The sequence below is a fragment of the Uloborus diversus genome, chromosome 2 (genome assembly GCF_026930045.1).
Source record: "Uloborus diversus isolate 005 chromosome 2, Udiv.v.3.1, whole genome shotgun sequence".
NCBI lineage: Eukaryota > Metazoa > Arthropoda > Arachnida > Araneae > Uloboridae > Uloborus > Uloborus diversus.
Genome location: NC_072732.1, coordinates 18,590,650 through 18,613,495, shown reverse-complemented (window position 1 = coordinate 18,613,495; position 22,846 = coordinate 18,590,650). Strand labels below are relative to the sequence as shown.

General features: G+C 35.7%; 2 protein-coding genes across 2 annotated transcripts in view; one reads left to right on the top strand and one right to left on the bottom strand.

Annotated features, from left to right (window-relative positions):
• LOC129217763 (V-type proton ATPase subunit H-like) overlaps positions 1–1,704 on the bottom strand; it is a 76,163-nt gene extending 74,459 nt beyond the window's left edge. Inside the window, exon 1 of the mRNA XM_054852106.1 lies at positions 1,529–1,704. Within this exon, the coding sequence (XP_054708081.1) occupies positions 1,529–1,568 (40 nt within the window). The 5' untranslated portion in view covers positions 1,569–1,704. The remainder of the gene's footprint in view (positions 1–1,528) is intronic.
• LOC129217762 (protein angel homolog 2-like) overlaps positions 1–22,846 on the top strand; it is a 54,730-nt gene that overhangs the window by 6,887 nt on the left and 24,997 nt on the right. The gene's annotated exons all lie outside the window — the stretch shown is intronic.

Genomic DNA, 22,846 nt, shown 5'->3' with positions numbered 1-22,846 from the left:
TAATTAGATGAACTATATTTAGTGATTATGTAAAAAAAAAAACAATTTGCAGTTATAGTATCGTAAAAAGGATCGTCCTCAAGTGATGTCATGCCTTGAGGGGGAGACAGGTTAATGAAATTGTTCAAGGCGAAGAGAGTGGGTGTCAAAAAGTGACATCAGACAGTTAGTATAACAATATGTTTATAAAAAATATGGCATGTGACAAGAAACAAGAGGATGAGTGACAAGAAGTGTGACAGTTTGTGACAAAGGGGGAAATGGGTCAAATATGTTTAAAAAAAGTGACATCAATCATATTTAAAGACAGCCCATTAGTACTCCTTCAAAATCTCATTTTACTCCTTCAAAACTCCTTCATTTTATTTCTGAAATTGAGTACAAACCCTGGAGTCTGACTGCAATGGGGAGGTCCGGGTTTGAATCCGGACTTGGGCATGGATGTACTTTTCCTCTTCTGTTCTTGTCCTTTCTTTGTGTGAATGTGTTATGATGTGAATGGTTGCCTACCATCTAACTTTATTAATTTATGGCATGTGTGCTGTGAAAGTCGGACTTCATACCAAATGGTGGTTCAGTTGGAAAAGTGAAGCAGCGCACCCCTAATTTTCAGCCTAGCTGGCACAAGACAACAACAACATTCAACAATAATAATAAGCTAAAATTCTGTGCTACATATGTTAGAAAAATTCGTATAGATTTGCCATGATGAGTTAAAAGCTGCAAGGTGAAAGTATTTTAATGGAAACAAATCTATATTTTTGTGCAAAAATATACATTTAAATATAGTTTGTTTGTTTTTTCCTTGTGGGTATCATCTAAAATTCAGTGCAAGATTCCCTCAGAATTTACTCATATCTTTCCTTCAAGATTGTACTGGGGAGAATATAACAATCAACTCTCGATAACTCGAAATCCCAAGGGACCTGCTAAATCGTTCGAGTTATGGGAAGTTTCCACAGCAGTCTCTAGGGTTTGAAAAGTTTGGGACCTGATGAAAACTTTAAGAAAAAGGAATATTCGAGTTAAAAACTTCGAGTTATCAAGATTCTACTGTATAATGCGTGAAGAGAAGTCTCCCTCTAAAAGCTAGAATTAAAATTTAGAATTTTAGCCCCTGGTAGGATTTAAAGTATATCTATACAAAAACTGAGCAAAATGGTAAAGGTTAGTTTGTTTCTTATGGGACTGAATAAAGAATCATCACCAATTGCAATCCGTTTAATGAGCTTTAAATATATGTATTTTGTGGTGCATGAAACTGAGATGAAAAAATGTAACATAGATTATGATTTTTTTTCCCTGCTTTCCTTACGAGTAAAATAATTGAAAAATGAATATTGCAAATCGATAGCAAATCATCGATGTTTGCGATTTATTAGTAGATTAACATCGATGATTTGATCTACTTCAATAAATCGTAAACATCGATGATTTGATCTACTTCAATAAATCGTAAACATCGATGTTTTGTAAATATGAACATCGATGTCGTAATAAGCATCGAATAAAATCGTCGTGTACTCACTAGAACTCTGCGATGAGTCGTCGTCATTTGTGTCCGCCATAATTTCCTTCAAGTGGATATTCAAATTTTGTGGTTCATCGATAGATCGATCGCCTTGAGGAAAATTTGTTTATTCCGGAAATGATCTCGAACCGAATATGCAGTGGAAAAGATGTTTCTCCAAAACTGAAACAATAATTCACTCGAAGGAGAAAGCGATTGTTCGTTTCCTGTCGCAAATGGCGTGTTAAATTCTGGAGAAATATTACTCAATAATGTATTTGAGATCCGCGCTTGTTCCTTCGTTTTGCGATTGCACAACTAGTTTGTTATGAAACAGGCGAGGATTTGAATCGAGCTTTCCCTGCTTGATTAAACCCACTTTATTTAGACATAGTTTTTGCTCACTGGTTTTGAAAGTCAAAAGCAAGTTTAATTTATGAAATCCAGGTTTGGATCCGGACTGGGAGGGGTCATGCCCTCTCCCCTTTTTAAGTGATCAGAGATAACCTTAAAACCGCGTTTTGGCGAGTTGTATTTTGAAAAATTCGATGCATCGGCGCCAATGGTTCAACAATTTAGCCATCGGCATCGACGGCCGATGCGTACTTGGAGGAAACATCGGCCCATCAGCCTTAAAAAAAACATCGAAAAGCCGATGGAATTGGCCGATGTTTTCGAAAAAAAGGACCTTCGCTGTTTTTTTTTTTTTAAATACAAAGTAAAAGGAGTTATTGTTTTCATATAAAAAATTTTACTTGAATTTCAATATAAATTTCTATTTTATTCACCCCCTGAAAGAATTTTTAATACTCCATTCAGGTACAAGCAAGTTAATTATTACATTGTTTTTTGCGGCTGGATGTACGTAAACTGTTAAAAAAAATCCTGAAAATAACGGATAAAGTACCCGCAGCAAAGTTGCCGTAAGTATTAAGTTTCCGTTAAATTATTTTCCGCGACTTAACAGAAGATCCATTTATCATTTCTCCGTTTAGTTCTGTTCTTCCGTTTATAAATTTCCCGTGATTTATCGAAAATTCCATTTCTCTTCTTTCCGTTGATCTATTTTTCCGTTTTTAAATTTTCCGTTCATCTATTTTTCCGTTTTTAAATTTTCTGTGTGTTTACAGAACTTTCGGTTCTTGATTTTTCGTTGCGCTATTTTTTTCGTTTCTCATTTTCACATATTTTACTGAAATTTCCTTCTCGTTTTTCTATCATCTTTAAAATGATATATAATAGAAAAATAGTTAACCATTCAAAAACTATTATTTTTTTAATTTGTATTTATTGCTCAAATATATTTTAAGTGAAAATTTTGCTTGATAACTTACCTACCATACAGCTCTTCTTTAAGCATCTATCACGAAATTTTCAACACCTTCAGATGAATAAAAATAATCAAAAAGTACCAACAAGGAAATTAGTGGATTTGAATATAACACCAATTTTTAATGCTAATACTGTTCGATATTTCCTTCGACATCCCCCCTCGTACATATTCTGGCGTGGTATGGAAAAGCATACATGAAAAATAGAATATTTTTATTGGCAGAATGAGTCAAATAAAATACCATTTAAAACCGGTTGACTTTATCATGAAATAATATACCTGATGGAGAGTACCGCATACCAATTTACTGTGTTTAAAAACAGAATCATTGACATACTCCAGTATCTCAAACAAACGTATTACGAGGAAACATGAAAACACAAAAAAATAAATACATAACCGATGCCTTTTGGTGGTTTTAGATGGTTTGGGAAACATATATCCTCATTCGTATTTGGCGAAAATGAAATGCTACTGTTTTGTTTTAAATCGATTACAAGTTTAATTTGTATTTATGGACACTTTAAATTAAGTTTTATTAGATTCGATAGAGGGCAGCACTATTCACTCTTATGTCTGAATTGTCAAATACCAAAATAAAAGAAAATGTGCTGTCGTATTTTATAAGTTTGCAATCTGCTGCGCTTTTTATCTTATTTTATTATTAATTTTTTTTCGGGGAGGGGGAAGAGAAGAAGCCAACATTTTACTTTCTTTGTCACCTGTTTAAAATAGATTAACGCTTGCAGGGAAAGTTGGATCAATGAAAATTACGAGTTTTGACGAAGTTACACATTTTAAGGTGTGCTGTGAACCCATGTTTTAGGAACTGTTTTGTCAAGTGAACGATTTTTTGTAGCTACTCAAATTCAAAATGTGCTATGCATGGAATCGAGTATAATTTGTTTGCACACAAACCCTTATGGGTTCAGATTAGTTTTCCGCGCGTCAATCACTTCAATTGAATGGGGGGGGGGGGCAATCGAACTTTTTTTTTTTTTTTTTGCAGAACTTCGTTATCTTGTTAATCAGACTGCTATATCTCAGAAAGTAATGCAAGGATTCAAAAAAAAAAAGCTGGTATTCAGGTTTACCACTGAGGGAGAACTGATATGGCTTCTTTTTCTATCGTTATCGACATAACGTGCAATTTGACGTGCAGTTTGATGTTTTAATCTTCTAAACGAAAGCTACTTAAAACCATAACAAAGATGAAGCTTTGTAAACTGAAGGGGCTGTCCGTAGATTATGTCTCACTTTTCTCTGCATTTTTATTCCCCTTCCCCCACACACTGCAACCCCCCCCCCCCCTTTTTTTACATGTGACACTATTTTTCATAAACATATTGCTATAAAAAGTGATATCACACTACTTGTTACCCTTTCTCCCTCCCCTTGTCACAAACCGTCACCGAACTTCAGTACATATTCTTAATTCAAAACTAAATTAAATCTTTTTCAACATCTCCATTATCTCACTCTTATTCAGACCAGGGGTGACCGCGAAGGGGGGGGGGGGAGGAGCGGCGAGTTCACGGCGCAGACTGCTCCATTGAAATTTTCACGACAGGGGTGTTTAAAGGGTCTTTTTCTTTTTCTCATTCTTGGGGTGTGTTCCGTTGTACTTGAAGGGGATGCGCCATCGCTCTTGAGAGGGATAAGCACAGGGCCATAAAAGTTACAAGGGCTAGCTCAATCCTTTGATCTTTCCCTTCCACCGCCGAAAGAGTAGAAAACTCGTTTTTGACGTCATCGGTTACACTCCGCGGGACTAGGGGTCTTACGTGGGACAATCCAGTGTGTGTGTGCCCAAAGAGCTGCTGTATGCCTTAGCTAAAATACAATTTAAAAATTTGTTCTCTGTACAAGGGTTGTTAAAGAAGCAGTTGAAGGGGCCCAGGCCAATCCCAGACAAGGTTAAAAATCAGTTATTATGAATAAGGATATGAATATTGTTTTCAAGGTTTGATTTTAATTTGGAAATGTCTCATAACATTTGACTAGGGTTTCTTCAGAAATATGCTCCTGCGCTAGATCAGTTGCAGGTCATTTTTCCTCCACGTTATGCTAAAGTAGACATTAAAGGTCACATTTTTTAGAATCGAAAATATTTGTGTGTAATTATATTTGAAAGTATTGAAAATGCCTTCACGTGCTGATGGCCTAGTATTGAAAAAGTTCTGGAAACTTAAGCTTTCCCTCAAAATTTTCAAAGAGCTCAAAACACATCAAAAAATTGAGAATGCAACCTTCTTTTCTGTTTTTAAATGCTTTTTTTTTCATGGAATACTAAATTTGAAGCTGCTTCAATAAATAATTGGAGGAAGAATTTTAAAAAGTTAAGATAAAGAGCTAGGCAAATTTCATAAAATGTGGTGTACGAAGTTATTTTTTAATGCAGGATTTGGTTCAACCCTGTCACATTGCAAGTTAATGATATTTAATAAGTTTATTAACGGCACTGTGAGACCGTAATAAGTTTCCTTCAACCGTAAAATTACAATATCTAGATGTAATGCATGAAATTTCTTTCTAAATATTATTCAATAGATTTAACTAAACAATTTCTTGAACACTGTATCCCCATGCTTGAAATAATTAACAATTCGCATGTAAAATGAGCACTGTATCGTGATTATTTCAATCGTATATCTATTTTTGTAGGAGCTTTTCTTTTCTTTTCTTTTTTTTTTTTTTTGTGATCATTTAAAGCTTTCAAATCAGATACATTAGTGTTTTTGTGATTGTACAAAAGCTTGGCCATTTACCGTATTACCCCACATTATCCGGCATGCCGCAAAATTTGGGGGTTACCAGATTTTCAATAACACTTGCCTGGTCCTTTCCGGCATGCCGGAAAAATCGAGGTTAGGAAAAAAAAAAATAATAATATAAAAAATATATGATCAGCTTAAAAATGAATATGAATTCTTTTCATATCTTATTAATATTAACAAACAGTTTAATTTTGTGAAAATATTTACTAACAATGCCATTTGTTATTTTAACAAGAAAAATATTGTTTGATATCAAATAATTTTATAAAAATTAAATTGAAACTATGTAAGCAAACATTTAAGCAGTAAGAGTCCGCCCCTAAACCAGTGCTAAATAATTTACCATAGCTCTTCAATAAATAAAAATTAAACTTACCTCTCTGAAAGGAAACTAAAATATTTTTATGTAAAAAAAATATGAATAAATCCCAGTAACGATGATTGTTTCTGAACTGATTACTTTATTGGCATGTAATCAAATCCATTAGTTATGTCCTATCATAAATAGCACGCACATGTTATATGAAATGCATTTATTTTGAAGAAAGGTTACTTTCGCGATTTATTTATTTTTTTACTTACAGTGGTTTGACTTTTGATTGGACCGGAACGGGAAAATTTACTTTTGTTTTAATGCGAAATAAACCCCGAATTATCCGGCATGCCGGACAATTCGAATTTCTCGGCGTGCTGGTCAACCTCGCTTTTTTCCGGCATGCCGAATAGTATTGGAAGACTAATTTCCTGACCCATATAAAAAAGCTGTTGAACTTTTTTCTCGCGTAAGAACATTTGGAAGAATCCGATATCTGAACGAAAAACTTTCTGATTACAAAAGGTACGCCGACATTTTTTTTTAAAATGGACTTTATCACAGAAGAAAACTTTGTAGAATATTCCGAAAGATTTCAATTAATTACTGTAACGTAATGTTTTGTAGAATTCAGACATGAAGAAATTTTTCAGTCTACAAATAAGTTAGCTTTATAAATTTGGCGATAATCATTGAAACTTTAAACTTGGTTTACGTTGCTAAATTTCAATACGTTATTTATAAATTGAAGTGAATAAAATGTTGATTAATAATTTCAGTAAACACCCATTAATCTGGGAAAACCATTTAAATGTACATACGGTATAAATGAAGAACGCGTTAGTACAATAATGTATTTTTGTAAGGCTGTATTTTTATTTTTTTAATTTTCTTTAATGCAGCTTTATATTTCATTCTCTTGAATTCAAAATACAACTTTTACTGTGTTCAAGTATTTTACTTATGTACATTGATTGAATTTAAAGGTTGTTTTGTTTAAGTCGTTTTAAACAATCTAGATGACCTGGATCCTATATTAGTCCAGGTTAATGAGGTTCTACTTCAGTTTTCAAAAACAACGTTTGTTAAGATTCTTGTTCGGAGTTATAGTTACTTCGTAAAAAATAATTTTCTCTAAAACATATCGGCAGTATTTAGATTCAAATGGTATCGCGAAATTCAAATATGTTTTAGTTATTCCTTATATCAATCTTATCTCTTTCATTTTATTTGAGACAAGATTGAAATAACAATGTTATTAATATTATTTAAAGCCTAAACTGACAAAATTATGTACACACGAGAGGAAACTTGACAAGCACAGTAAATTATTTTCATTTCTTTATAAGCTCAATTTTATTGTGCGAAATTTCCGCTTTCTACCCCTTTAAATCAGGAATATTGGCTAAAGAATATCCAAAACTACACAAGAGAAACTAAAAATTTGTATTGTAGATTTTAATCAGGTTTACTGTTTTTCGTATCGCTTATTAACTTGTCGATGGGACTCAAAGCATTTACCCTTGTATTTCATTCCTTTTTGAAGCTTAACCCTCAAGAAATAACATAAAAACGGGAAAAGAGTGAGGAATTACGCACGCACGCACAACACAAATGTCCCAGATCGAGTGTACCTAGTGACGTCACTGGCACTTTCCCCCTCCGTTCCTACTTTCGAGGCGCTAAGACCTAGCCCTTCCTCTTCTATGGCTCTGGATAAGCAGCCCTGGTTATACCATTCTGAAGTTGCTGTTCTTACAAGGTTCGTACGCCTTCTGAAAAACTCCTAAAATTTAATTTTTTCTTCTAAGGACCCTTAAAACTCCTGAATTTTTGTTTTAACCTCCTGATTTTTCCTCTCTCCTCCTGAAAATGATTTTCATCAACAATCGCAAATTTTAATTCCATCTCATCTCCGTTTAGGCAGCCATATTGAATCGCTGGCAACCAATCAAAATCCTCGTATTATACTGAGCACCCAGTGCTTTTCGCAAAGACATGGGGTGTGTTCGAACCAACTGACCTGTTACTCTGTTCAAACATGCCCATTACGGTTACCGGTTGTAACTGCCACTAGAGAACGAACCAAGAGCATGTGCTAGTTTTTGTGTTAATAGCAACAGCTAATAAGCATATATTTTCTATATTGCTAATTAGTAGTGCTATTGCTATTTTGTAGTATATTTACTACTGATAATATGCCGATATATCTAATATTTTATGTATTCCTGTTATTTTCAAATATTTTGAATCCAATTTTTATTATTATTATTTATTTATTTTATTTTTTTGATTGAATAGTGTGTGGAAAAAAAATTACTAATCGATTAAAAATTTGACAGCAAAGTAGAATAAATGTTACTGAAACTAATTTTATAGTAAAAACCGCTGGTGTTATTACTCCTGAAAATTTTGCTTTTGACTCCTGAAAACTTCTGAAATTCATTTTGTCTGGAAGAGTATGAACCTCGCTGTTAGAGACGACAAAGTTCACTCTAAGCAACCGAGTTTCTTCGAATGAGGCCATGCAGTGTCTTCTTCTGTGGCAATCCCTGTGCCAGCCCATGTGCCAAAGAAAAGTATGAGTAACATCGTGCGGACTGTATAAGATGATGCTACCCTTTCGTCCTTGCATTTAAGTAGGCGCTACCCTTCCGGCACTTAGCTGACGAATGGCTGGGCGTCGACGACTGTGCTTTCCAGCCTCATCCAGAGTCAGCCTATGCAGGGCCCGACTAACTAAAACTGAGGCCCTAGGCCCACAGTAATTTGTAGGCCCCCTGAGGACTTTATAGCATAATGCAGTGGCGCTACCCTTCCGGCACTTAGCTGACGAATGGCTGGGCGTCGACGACTGTGCTTTCCAGCCTCATCCAGAGTCAGCCTATGCAGGGCCCGACTAACTAAAACTGAGGCCCTAGGCCCACAGTAATTTGTAGGCCCCCTGAGGACTTTATAGCATAATGCAGTGGCGCTACCCTTCCGGCACTTAGCTGACGAATGGCTGGGCGTCGACGACTGTGCTTTCCAGCCTCATCCAGAGTCAGCCTATGCAAGGCCCGACTAACTAAAAGTGAGGCCCTAGGCCCACAATAATTTGTAGGCCCCCCGAGGACTTTATAGCATAATGCAGTGGCTGATTTACAAGTTTGAGTCTCGCCGGAATGCATTTTTGTAGCCCTCTTTGTCTATCACAGAGTTATGTAAATCATTTATCATGTGCATTTATGAATCCCGGTGCCCCTCATAATTTTGGCATGGTAAATTCACTACCGGCGGAATGCATAAAAGTTCTCCATTAAGGAAGTTTTTTTTCTTCTATCATTTACAAGTCATTACTTTTTTATTACTGTTAAGTTTTAAACTGTATTTTTTCCATAGTTGTAATGCTGTGCATAATTCTTTAAGTAATTTGGTGCCCCCTAGGAAGATGGTGCCTTAGGCCCAGGCCTAGTTGGCCTGTGCGGTAATTAGGCCCTGAGCTGATGTTGTGCACAAGTAGAAATGATGCCTCGAGAAAGCGACTTCAGTAGCGTGTTCAAGGGGGAATTTGGGAACACACACCCGCCCCCTCTTCCCATCACAGATATTTTTGTGTTTTGACCATAGTAAGTGACAAAAACGTATTCCTCCCCCCCCCCCCCATCCGTTTTTTTTTTCTGACTACACCACTGAGCATTGAACAAACTTCCTACACATATCAGGGTCTGAGTGGGGAAGTTCTGGGAAAAGGACACAATTGCCTAAGGACTAATTTAATAGCAAAATCTTTATCTCTTTTTCTTTTTTTTTTTTTTTTTTTTTTTTTTGTAGAAGAAGGTGGGGCACCTTGAGACATGGCCCACCTTGGGACACCATAAATTTCAGCTTTAATTTTGTAAACAGAAATTAGTTCTCTTAGGACATCATAAGTGACAGCAAGATTTACTCTTCAGCGTACTTCGGAATTTCTCACATGAATAGGAAAAGCCTGATCTAATTTTCTTCGTTTTGACTGGTTTGGAGTTGCATTCATAGGTGGTTTCATTATTAAAAACTTTAAGCAGGAAATGAAATAATTTTAATCATAGCATGTGGGAGTTAAAACGTGTCCTTTCATAATAATTTTAAGGATAAAAAATTTATTGTGCTGCTAAGTTTAACTTTTAAAAAGTTAATATATAACAACAATCTTAAGTGGGGCAGGTTGGGACACTGTCCCAAGCTGCTGCACTAATGTACAGTACAGAAAAAGCCTATTTCATTGTACAGGGTGCGGCGAAAGGTATGTCCTCATTTTGGTGAGCAATAAATAAAATACTGTTAAATGTAGAGGATTGGAACTTTTTATTACTTTTGGTTTTTCAAACAATTTTTTTACATTAACGTTTAAAAACGATAGCTTCAAGATGCCGGCCTCCAGTAGCATTGCACTGATGTAGCCGATTTTAGAAGCTTCTGGCTGCGTTTTGGCACATCTGAATCGGAATGGCGTTCTTCAATGATTCTCCTTTTCAGTTTTCAGTTCCCCATCCCCTACAAAATGATCACTTGGATACTTCGCTTTAATTTACTTACTTCATGAAAACTGGTCGAACAGTATCGAACCTAAGGAGATCTTATGAATCCTCTTGTATTCAAATTTCAGTTATTTCTATATATAAAGACAGTAATTTGCAAAAAAAAAAGTAATGTAAAGATTGATTTCATTACGACAGTATTCCTGGTTACCAACAGCTCCGTAATACTAAATGTATATCGCATTTACCTCAAAAAGTGAACTTCCCTTAGCGGCCGCGTTGATTTCCTGTTCGGAGGACAGCTCTAAACAGTTCAAATTTTTAATTGGTTAATTTCGATTTTTAAATTCATTAATTAACCGATTGTGTTCCTCGCTATCTCCGATAAATGGAAGTGATCTCCGTACCAACATTGACTGCTCCTTATTCCCTCGTTTTGAGTTCATTTTTGCTCTATGTTGAAAGCGATTGGCGTGTTGTATCACGGGGGCGTTGCTTTGAGCTGTGGTCACAAGCAGGGCTGTGGAGTCGGAGTCGGAGTCGAAGAGTCGGAGTCGGACTAATTTTGGGGTTAAGGAGTCGGAGTCGGAGTCGTTAGAAAACATGTCGACTCCGACTCCGACTCCGGGCTTCTTTTTGTCTTTCATTTTTACTGACTCTCATTGCATTTTTTAAAAACTGACTACTAGCAATTGGTTCGATTACATGTATAAGAAGTTACTAATGAAAAAAAATAACTGCTACAATGGCAATCAGCTAGCTTGAGTGCTTATCGAACTTTCTGTAGCCGTCCCCTAGTTTGCTTGCTTTTTAACTTAACTAATATATAGCAACTGTCAGCAAACAGTTTTATCGCCTAACATTTTCAAGTAATCAATTTCAAATAAAAATAAAAATATAGTGTTTTGTTTGATCTCAGTTATAAAATAGTAAAAGGGACGTAACAATTTAGTAAGTCGGGGCCCGTACCTCAGGTGGAAACTTTTGAGAGTGATCGACAAATTCAAATAAGTTCTTGCGCGAAAACACGAATACAAAAGATCCGATGAAATAATCTAATGTTTTTTTTCTTTATTAAGACTATTTCTATAAGTTTGGTTCTCACTAAAAAATTTGGAGCAAAATAAGTATAAATGATTTCTTGATTACAATACTAAATAATTGCAGTTAATCTTAATTCTAAAGCAGCCAATAAAATTGAAATTAAAAATTTAGCGAAGAAGAAATATAGGTATAGTAAAAAACTATTCGTATAAATCTGTATACCGCCGCATTTTGTGTAAAATTTGCTCCTGACGTATATGTGCCCTATTTTCGTTGAAATTTTATTGATGAAATATAATTTAAAATATAATCGGGAGAATTTTCAGAATTAAAGTATTAAGTATTTATACCTTTTATAAACTCTGAAATTAACTTTAGGTGTCACCTACCACATGGGTGTCACCCGGGGCAAACCACACCCTCTCAAGAACTTGGACTTAGAAAAAAAAAAGCTTTTTTCCTCTCAAATTACAGCTTTCAAAAATTGAAAACACACGATTTGATCAATATCTATTTGTTAAATATTAAAGGGGGCAAGGTAATCCTTTTCAATTTTTTTAAAGGAATTTTTAAGTCATTTCATTTTTAAACTCGTAACTGTTGGAAAATTTGATTTTTAAATTGAATTTCTAACGTTGTATGCATCTTGGGTTTACAAAAAAATGCAAAATTTTCATAAAAAGGAATTAATATTTTAATCTCTGTTTAAAGGTTTTCCCCCTTCTCCTGAAGGGAGAGAGGGAATTGAAAAATACAATTAAAAAAATCCGGAGTCGGAGTCGGGCGTTTCAAAATCCCGGAGTCGGGGTCGGAGTCGGCCATTTTCCTTCCGACTCCGCAGCCCTGGTCACAAGTAGTGTTTAATCCTACCCAATATCTCCAATATCTTCAGTTTGACCTTTCAGCTATGTTGATCAGTTATTGATAGCAAATAAATCGCTTGTAGAAGGGTAAAAAAAAAAATAATTCAGAGGCCTGGCAAAATATGAAGAATATGAGTATTGTGAGCTTGGGGGATTCATTTATTAGTTTCACTCAACTTTTATTTTTTCCCTACAATTCATTTTTGAGGATTCCATTGTAAAAGCTTAAAACTTTCCAATCTGTCTTGAACTACCAATAGATCTTTCGCTGGAGAAGAGTTCATATTTTCCATTATTCTTTTTATGACTGGCAAACAATTGGTTCAACAAAACAGCTGTTTGCTCTGCATTGAAATAGGGCACACGTTTGATTACTCTCAGTTAAATTGGCTCATTATCAACATACGTATATTTAATGCATTGACAGATCAGTTAGGAAAATTTCATGAGTCATCCATCGTCATAGGATGTGTGATTCATTTTTTTCAGAAAATTTGAATCGGATCCTAAGTGGATAAGCCGGTACTGTACCTTGCGGCAAAAGTTGCAGCTTCCCTAGCCGTATCGATAGTACCATTTAACATGAATGTTGAACTCTTCCAAATTCCTCTTTCAAATGATTATTACTTATCTCTCAGTTCATCGCCCAATGCCGATGATTCATAAGTGGTCAAATCAATGACTCAACTTCTGATACGCATTTTGTACGTGACGAGCCAATGTTACTCTTCAGGCCAGACTTAGCGCTTTCGAATTCTACTGTAATATCACAACCACTTTCATTTGTGGTTTCGAAAATGGTAAGCTGAACTTTCCAAGTTCAAACCCAAGAAACGTCGTTGAAAACCGCAGAACATCAAAAAGTCTTGTCTACATTGTTTGGTTTTTCCTTTTTCAAGTTCTGAAGAGGGCGAAAAAGAAAAAAAACTATCTTAAAGATGATTGTTTAACCTTGAGCATTAACCCTTGAGTGCGAGGAGGACTAATTACAGAAGTAGTCTTTGCTGATTGACATGTCCCAACAGATTAAACACTTTTAATGGCTGGCACTTTTCAGCAGCACGATGACTGTTGAAGAGCTCTCCTCCTTTGTTTAATGTTTGGCAAGTTATAACAATGTTGAAAAAAAATTCATTTCGAACAGCTTTAAATATTTCTCGAGAAGGGAAACTTAATTCTGGAGAAAAACGAATTCATACAATAGTTGTTTTCTAAATATGCAATTGGAGCAATCTGCTGGACCAGCCATTTCCTTAAGTGACATCTTTACAAAGCGTGGTCAAGTTTTAACGACGTTTCTGCCAAGTAGAGAAAAAGTGACCATACGTCCAGTTCTGAACGGGAAAATCTTGTTTTCTGGTACCTGGCTTGTTGTCCCCTCTCATAAGGAAATGCCCCCCCCCCCCCCTTCTATTTTTTTTTTTTTTTGAATTGGCAGAACCGAACACTACAATTGTGTCAGTCAAAAGTCGTTGAGTGGAGCAACTTAAGCATTCTCCTACCAAGGAATCAAATCATGCATAATTATTGATTGTTTTTGGCGTGTCCGGCCCTAATGTACCCGTAAATTGAGTATTTTTGCTTATGAATAATTTGTGGATTAACGATAACGCCCAGTTGCTAATCACCGTTCTTAAAGCAATGTTGGCTGTTGATGTAAAATTTTGAAATTTTGCCAAGAATTCCACTCTTGTTTAAAGTCAACTCTAAATGTGCCCAAACAAGTTTTAAAAAAAAAATGCTACATCAATTTACTTATTTTAAGTTTTTAATTCTGTTTTTGTTTGTCATAAACTAAAAAAAAGCCCCCCCCCCCCCCCCGTTTTTTTTAAAAAGTTTTCATGCAGTTGCATAAAATTGTCAAATGCTCCTTTTTGAGGAAAAAAGTAAATGATCACTATGGATGTTTGGGGGGATGATAACAATTTTAATTCCAAAATCTGCATTTATTAGCATCTCTTGACCACACTTATATTGATGGCATATTTACATTATTATACACAAGTTGACACTATCACTTTCGGCTCATCACGGCAATCCTTTCCTAGCCAATGCTCACCACCAAGTCAAGTTTGGACATTTTTGGTAATTAGATCCCCATCCCATCTGTTGTTCATATGTGGCTCAATCTCTGAGAGTTTAGTAGTCACCTTAGTCAGGGATGACGAGGAAAAGAATACCCAGTTGTCATTTTCAGAATTCGCAAAACTAACAGTAAATTGGAATAATACAGGAAGAAAGGCAATGTCGTTCGGCAGTAAGACAGAAGTCAAAGGTAAACCTTGACCCAAAATTGATGATAGATCCCGCGTTACGAAATACCGTTTAATAAATCCGTCCAAAAGATCTTCAAGTAATCAAGTTCGTCTGTCACACACGAAACCTTTAATCAAATTAGCAGTAAATTTCGCTCTGGGAAAAATAGTAACATAGCAAATGTAAAAATAATGTGCTGAATTTTTTTTTGTTACACGCACGCAATATTCAGAAAAAAGAATTTATTTACCAATAAATAAATTAATGTAGAAATTTGAACTTGAGTTCCGTCTATTGTCAGTGTCAACATCATATACCTACTAGTTTGGTAAAAGAACGATCCAGAGAGAGGCCTGTTCTTGTCTGAGGTTTTTCAGCTAAGATTCTGCAGGTATGTTATCTGGTAGCAAGAATAAGTACACTGTTTAAAATCAGTTAAATGTTTCACTAAGAAATTAGTAAAGCCTTGCAAAATTTAACTGCAACTACCTTACTGGTGATAAGTTTCACCAATGTAATGGCGCTTTTGCAAACTGATAGTTATTAAAATCGTCATCTTTTTGGTGAAACTTATCGCCAATGAAGCAAAATTTAGCTGCAACCAGGTTGCAGCTAAATTCTGCTAGATTTAATTCATTTCTTGGTGTAACATTGAACTTTATTTTTAAGAGTACTTCCGAAATTCTCTCAACTTTCAATTTTAGATCAATATTTCTTCCTCTTCCAGAACACCCTGATGCATACGCTTTGTAAAACGACGAATCCGTCCCCACCCTTTTCCCGCACGCCTTTTTCTGATACCCTTTGATCAACCACCAGAAACAAAAGCAGCAAATTTACATGAGTTACGAGTCTGTTCTCCACTTGGAGTAAATGTCAATTCGTCTTCCAGCATTTCTTACACCTGTGCAATTTTGAAAGAAACGAATTAAAGAAATTTGAACTTCCTTTTGCAGAAGTTTGGTGGTCAATGACAATATGATCTTCTAGTTTGGTTTTGTAAGAAACCAGATGTAAGTCTGATTTTTACTTTCTTCTATATCTAATATATAGAAGAAAGTATTGGATTCGTGCAAATTTTCGAATTTCGAATTTTGACGGATTCGAACGTTTTGAGGTGTGCTGAGTTCATTTCGACTATTTTTGAAAAATGTCTGTCTGTCTGTGTGTGTGTGTGTATGTGTGTGTGTATGTATGTATGTGTGTGTGTATGTATGTGTGTCACGTCTGTGTGTGACCAGTTTTTTGTGGCCGCTCTACAGCAAAAACTACCGCATGAAATCGAACGAAATTTGGTACACATATGTGCCCGTATGTGAACTTGTGCCCATTAGTTTTTGGCGCGAATTCCTCCAAGGGGGGTGGAGGAATGGGACGTTTTTTGAGTTACGCGTGCTTGCTATTCCTCAGGAAGTAACTGGCGGAATCAAACAAAATTTTGTCCATATGTTGCCATTAACAGGAACAGGTGCTGATTCAATTTTGGTGTCAATAACTCAAACGGGGGTTGAGCTATAGAACGTTTTTTGTCGTCAATTGTGACTGCTGTATCTCAAGAAATAATGAACGGAATGAAAGAAAAATTTATCGGCAAGTAGCCCTTAGTAGGTATAAGAGCTGATTTTATTTTGGTGTCACCAGCTAAAAAGGGGGTAGCGCAATCGCCCGTTCTTTTTTTCCATTGTGAGTGCCCTATCTCAAGAAGTAATGCTACGTTCTGGTTGAAATTTGGAATATATGTGAATCCATACGTAAACAGGCTTTGGTTCAATTTTGACTCCAATCGCTCCAAGAGGTGTTGATTTTTTTTTTTTTTTTTTTTTTTTTTTTACGAATAAAAATAGTTTTATTAATGCAACAATAAGAAAGATAAATCGTAATAGATTGTCGTCTGCGTATTTCTCGTGATTTTAATTGTATGGAAATGATCGGAAATATTATCTCAATGATTTAAAATTTTTAACTGTTGCCACTAATGTTTGTTAATAAATAAAATATTTGTAATTAATTCAAGTAAGGCTTTTAAAGTAACTTTCAATTTTCGCTCTTTGTTTTGTTTTTACAATAATTCAGACATTGGGATGGTCGTCAAGTTTTTGCATGTGTAATTTTGTTTCTGTTAGGAATATTGCTTCCTCGTCAAGCATGGGGAGGGATCAGAAAAAGGAAAAATATAGAAGAAAGTTTCGTGATGGCCACAACATACTAGTTTCTGATAGTCATTAACTGAGATTCGGCAAGTATGTCATCTGGTAGCAGGAATAAGTACGCTGAAAATTCTTTTCAGCTTTTTAAATCACTTTCTCTTCATCTGGCAGAGCCCTTAGGTACATGCATTTTGTATAAAAGGGAATCCGTTTCCACTCTTTTTCCGCATTTTTCTAGTGTGAGCTCTTTTTTGCTGATATACCCTTTGATAAGCCTCCAGAAACAAAGGAATCTGAATTTTGAAATTTAAGCTTCTGTTCTGTCCATAAAAGTTTGATGTAGATGGCAATATCAGATGTAATTTGGTGGTGGAACGAATCAGAAGAAGACCGGAATCTTTCTCAGGTTCTTCAACTGAAGTTCGGCAGGTATGTTATCTGGTAGCAGTGATTCGTAAATTTTTAAAAATGAAGTTCAATGTTTCATCGAGAAATTAGTTAAATCTTACAAATTTTAGCTGCAACCATCTTATTGACGATAAGTTTCACTACTGCGATGCTTTTATAAATCGGTATTTCTAAAAGCACCATTACTTCGGTGAAACTCATGACCAAAGCGCAGGATCAATCTGGTTGCAGTTAAATTTAACTTGTTTTTTGGTGAAACATTGAACTTTGTTTTTAACAGTGTACGCCCGACGTTCTCGTCATCTTTGGATCACTTTCTCTTCATCTTTCAGAACCCCCAATTACATGCTTTTTTCTAAAAAAAGAGGAATCTATTTCCTCCCTTTTTCCGCATTTTTCCAAGGGTGAGGTATTTTTCTGAGAACCTTTGATCAACTATCAGAAACAAAGGCAGCTAATTTGCATGAGTGTGATCAGTCGGGTCTTGATTGTCGGTGCCAATATCATATCTAGTTTGGGGGTGGATTGAACTCGAGGGTGGTCTAAATTTTTCTAAGGTTCTTCAACTGAGATTCGACAGGCATGTTATCTGGTAGAAGGAATAAGTACGCCCGAAATTCTCTTCAGCTTTAGATCACTTTCTCTTCGTACCCTCTGGTGCATAACACTTTGTAATCTGGAAAATAATCACAAGAGGAATCATTTTCCACCCTTTTTCCGCATTTTTCAAGGGTGAGGTCTTTTCTGCTGATACCCTTTGATCAGCCTCCAGAAACAAAGGCAGCGAATTTGCATGAGTGTGATGCGTCGGGCCTTGACTTGTGTCGAGAAGATGCCGATTTGTCTTCCGGCATTTCTTATGCCTTTGAACCCCAGAGGGGTGGGTGGACGACTCTCTTGTGTTTGCTTTGGGAGCCATCTGTCTCTCTTTCTCTTGGCGAGTTTGTTCTCGACGCCCATATTCGGGGACGAAAGGACCCGCCCACCTTTCCATCTGCATCGTCCTACACGTCGGTCGCCTGGACGTTGGCGGTGTAGCCGAGGGAAATACAAAAATCCCTATCCAGTTGGTGCTTTAAGATTCGGTTCTCGACTTAAATCTAGCTTTGTGGACTACATAAATTTGAAGGGCTACGGGGAAGAACGATCAAGGTCCGTTTTTCTAAAAACATCTGGTTAACCAATGGGAACACGTAGATTATTACAGAGAGTACAGTATACTCCCGATTATCCGTGTGCGGATTATCCGTGCATTATTTCAGAATCACACTTTTCTAAAGCTTCGATGATGTTATCGATAACATCATTGAGGAAGTTAAAGAAATCGAAGGTTTCGAATCAGTTGACGCTGAAAATGTCGAAGAGTGGTTTAAAAGCGACGAATGTGAATCAGGATTTCTATGTCTAACTGACGAAAATATCATTGAACTTGTTACTGAATCAAACGCAAGTGATAATACCGAAAACGAAGATGAAGAACATGAAGAAAATTTCATTCTACTGCTCTACAATCTATGTAACATTTATTGGATTACATGAGTGAAAGAAGTTACGATTACGGAGAAATAATTGCAGTAAGAAAGATTCGTACGGACATACGCAACAATTTAAACAAACAAAGAAAACAAAAATATATCACCGATTTTTTTAAGCAATAAATTTCGAAGAAAAGTTTCTGGTTTGTGTGAGTATATACATAGTTTTTTCTAATTTCCCCTTAAATTGTTACCCTGCATATTCCTTAAATGATTTTTCGGCTATCCGTGTTTTTCAATTATCCGTGCTACGCAGCCCGGTGATTAGCACGGATAATCGGGAGTATACTGTATTTAAGAGAAATATTGTTCAGGCAAGAATCAGTATCATCATAGTGAGTGAGTTTTAACTGGGATGAACGAGGCTTCAAGATTCGAGGTTTCAAGCTTAAAAACGCACTGTGGAAAATTTGTGTATGGTGGACTACGATCATTCTTCCTCGTGGCCCTTCATTTGCAATTATAATTGGATAGACGCAGTTGAGTGCAAGGAAAGGAACCATGAACTGCACCTGAAATTTTCATTGCAAACCTACCTATTGGCACCAGAATAATATCATTTTGTTTCAGAGAGTTCATTCATTTATTTGCATAGTCCACCCGCTCCCGGCTTTGAAAAACCTTTAAAAAATGACGTGTTTGTTATGATCTGGGTTATATATTTTCTTTATGGTGAGGCTGGTATGTCGTTTGAACATCGTTCCGAAGAATAATTTCGAGTAACTTCACTTATTTTGTTTCGCTTGGAAATCTTAATTTATCTCCAAAAGAGACAGATTTGATTTTCCTCAGAACTGAATACACTGTCTAAAGTAGATAAAATCTTACCAAATCGTACACAATATTTGGCTTTATGGAGTTTGTTTTGTACTTTTTCTTACATCCTCAAAATTAATGTCGGCGTATAGTGACTTTAACTTTTAATGTATGTATAGAGTTTGATCTTTTTCCTGTAGAGTCCCCCTCCCCCTATATCGATCGATGACCAAAGCACAGAGAAAACAAGGGTTTCAATTAATAATTTTTTTCCCCTCCAGTCTTGCTCTCCGGTAAGGAAAAATTTAGCACTACAGCACTAAATCTAGAACCTTCCTTTTTTCTCTCCGGTTAAATGTACTGAAGATCAACAAACCCCCCTTGTAATGATTTAATTATTTATAAGGTAATTCTTGAAAATCGTGAAGTTGAATGAATTTGAATAAAAATGACAACAACGTGTATAAAGTACAAATAAAGTAGTATAGAATAGTTAAAAACTCTTTTATACTACTTTTTAACTCTTTTATACTACTTTATTTGTACTTTATACACGTTGGTGTCACTTTTATTCATTCCATAGTACAAAGTTTTCGACTGCTTTTTACTTTCTTCTATATCTAATACATAGAAGAAAGTATTGGATTCGTGCAAATTTTCGAATTTCGAATTTTGACGGATTCGAACGTTTTGAGGTGTGCTGAGTCCATTTCGACTATTTTTGGAAAATGTCTGTCTGTCTGTGTGTGTGTATGTATGTGTGTGTGTATGTATGTGTGTATGTGTGTGTGTCACGTCTGTGTGTGACCAGTTTTTTGTGGCCGCTCTACAGCAAAAACTACCGCATGAAATCGAACGAAATTTGGTACACATATGTGCCCCTATGTGAACTTGTGCCCATTGGTTTTTGGCGCGAATTCCTCCAAGGGGGGTGGAGCAATGGGACGTTTTTTGAGTTACGCGTGCTTGCTATTCCTCAGGAAGTAACTGGCGGAATCAGACAAAATTTGGCCCATATGTTGCCATCAACAGGAACAGGTGCTGATTCAATTTTGGTGTCAATAACTCAAACGGGGGTTGAGCTATAGAACGTTTTTTGTCGTCAATTGTGACTGCTGTATCTCAAGAAATAATGAACAGAATGAAAGAAAAATTTATCGGCAAGTAGTCCTTAGTGGGTATAAGAGCTGATTTTATTTTGGTGTCAACAGCTAAAAAGGGGGTAGCGCAATCGCCCGTTCTTTTTTTCCATTGTGAGTGCCCTATCTCAAGAAGTAATGCTACGTTCTGGTTGTAATTTGGAATATATGTGAATCCATATGTAAACAGGCTTTGGTTGAATTTTGACGCCAATCGCTCCAAGAGGTGTTGATTTTTTTTTTTTTTTTTTTGATTAAAAATAGCTTTATTAATGCAACAATAAGAAAGATAAATCGTAATAGATTGTCGTCTGCGTATTTCTCGTGATTTTAATTGAATGGAAATGATCGGAAATATTATCTCAATGATTTAAAATTTTTAACTGTTGCCATCTTATGTTTGTTAACAAATAAAATATTTGTAATTAATTCAAGCAAGGCTTTTAAAATAACTTTCAATTTTCGCTCTTTGCTTTGCTTTTGCAATAATTCAGACATTGGGATGGTCGTCAAGTTTTTGCATGTGTAATTTTGTTTTTGTTGGGAATATTGCTTCCTCGTCAAGCATGGGGAGGGATCAGAAAAAAAAAAGAAAAATATAGAAGAAAGTTTCGTGATGGCCACAACATACTAGTTTACAATTTGAATGAATTTGCTCATTTGCTACTTGAAATAATTTTATAGAAAGCAAAATGCCTTTTGAAATTTTCCTAAACTTTGCTATAATTTACAAACTTTATTCCTAGTCGCTAAAAATGTGTATTTAACTACAATAGATCCACAATAGATACATCATCCTATAATCTTAGTTTGCCAACAAGCTGAATTTAGAAACCTTCCGAGTGACAGGTAATTAAGGACTAATATTAACTTAAAAATTAAGGGAGGGGGGGGGGAGAATGATCCTGAGGGCCATCCCTCACCATGATGAATTTTGTGGGCCAACAGATATTAATGAACTTTTAAGAGAATTAATTTTACCTCTTATTACTTATTGAAAGCGTTTCATGTTTCAATCAATTATTTTAAATGTGTATGACGCAACGAACTTTCATATGATTGTACTTTGAGGGATCTAGGGGGGAAAAGATCCCTATTTTCCCTTAAATAGCAATCAGAAATGCGATATTGCGCTGCATTAAAACTATCTACTGGATTTTCCCCTTGATATCTTGGCAGGTATATAATTTTATATTTATGATTCTGTTAGGGCTTCTTCAAAGAAAAAAAAAGTAAATTTTAAATTGACCGAAAATCTCCCTTTTACAAAAATAAGTAAATAGTAATATTTTTTCCGGAATGGGTGTGTGCTTGCAGAAAATATCCTTTCCTTTAGGACTTTTTCCCTTCAAAAAATTCCCTACTGGTCCGTGGGCGTTCGGCTCTCCCACTCGACAAGGTCGCAGCGCGAAAACAGAGCTCCGGTGACAATGACCTTGGAAAAGTAGTTAAAAAAGAAAGGATCCACACCTTCCTCCAAAATCCTCAGTTCATCATGACGTAACCCATGTGTAGAACTCAGAATTTGATTATGACTTCATGTATGATTCAACAGACTGATATCTAATTGTTTCTTCCATTCCACTTCTTTGAAATTTAGAAATAAATGTATTTATGCATTTGAGTAAATATCAAATTCTTCACTTTTGGTATTTCAAAAAGAAAAGAGTTTTAATTACGTAATTTCGTTTTTTTTTTTTTTTTTTTTTTTTTTTTTTTTTTTTTAATATAAACTGCCATTTTCCGCCAACAACGGGCGAGAAAAACAACATTCACATTCCCTCAAAACTACAGCTGGGCGATATACCGATACATCGTAATATATCGATACATGTTTATTATCGCGGTAACAATATTCAGATTTCAATCTGTCTGATATATAGAAGAACCGGACTTAATTAAGAACTAATTGAAATTACCACTTAAAAATACATATTCATTCATAATTCTTTGTGCTTAATGAGTGGATCATGCCTGCCAATTCCTCCAGATTTCCTAGAAGTTTTACGGATTTTCATGCCTTTTTTCGTTGACCTGATCACGAGCGAAATTTTTGAGAACTTTCGTGCTTCCACCCCAGTTGGAGGAAGCATATTTGGGGGAACTCACCTTTTTATAGTAGACGTAGAGGCTGACGGACTTCTTTCTGTTCGGCCAAAAAAAGTCAGCTTCAGCCAGATTTAACTCAAAAAGCAGAGGTTTTTTTTAAGGTGGTTTGAAACTGATTCACATTAAATTTGTATTATTTTTGCATCAACAAACCAAT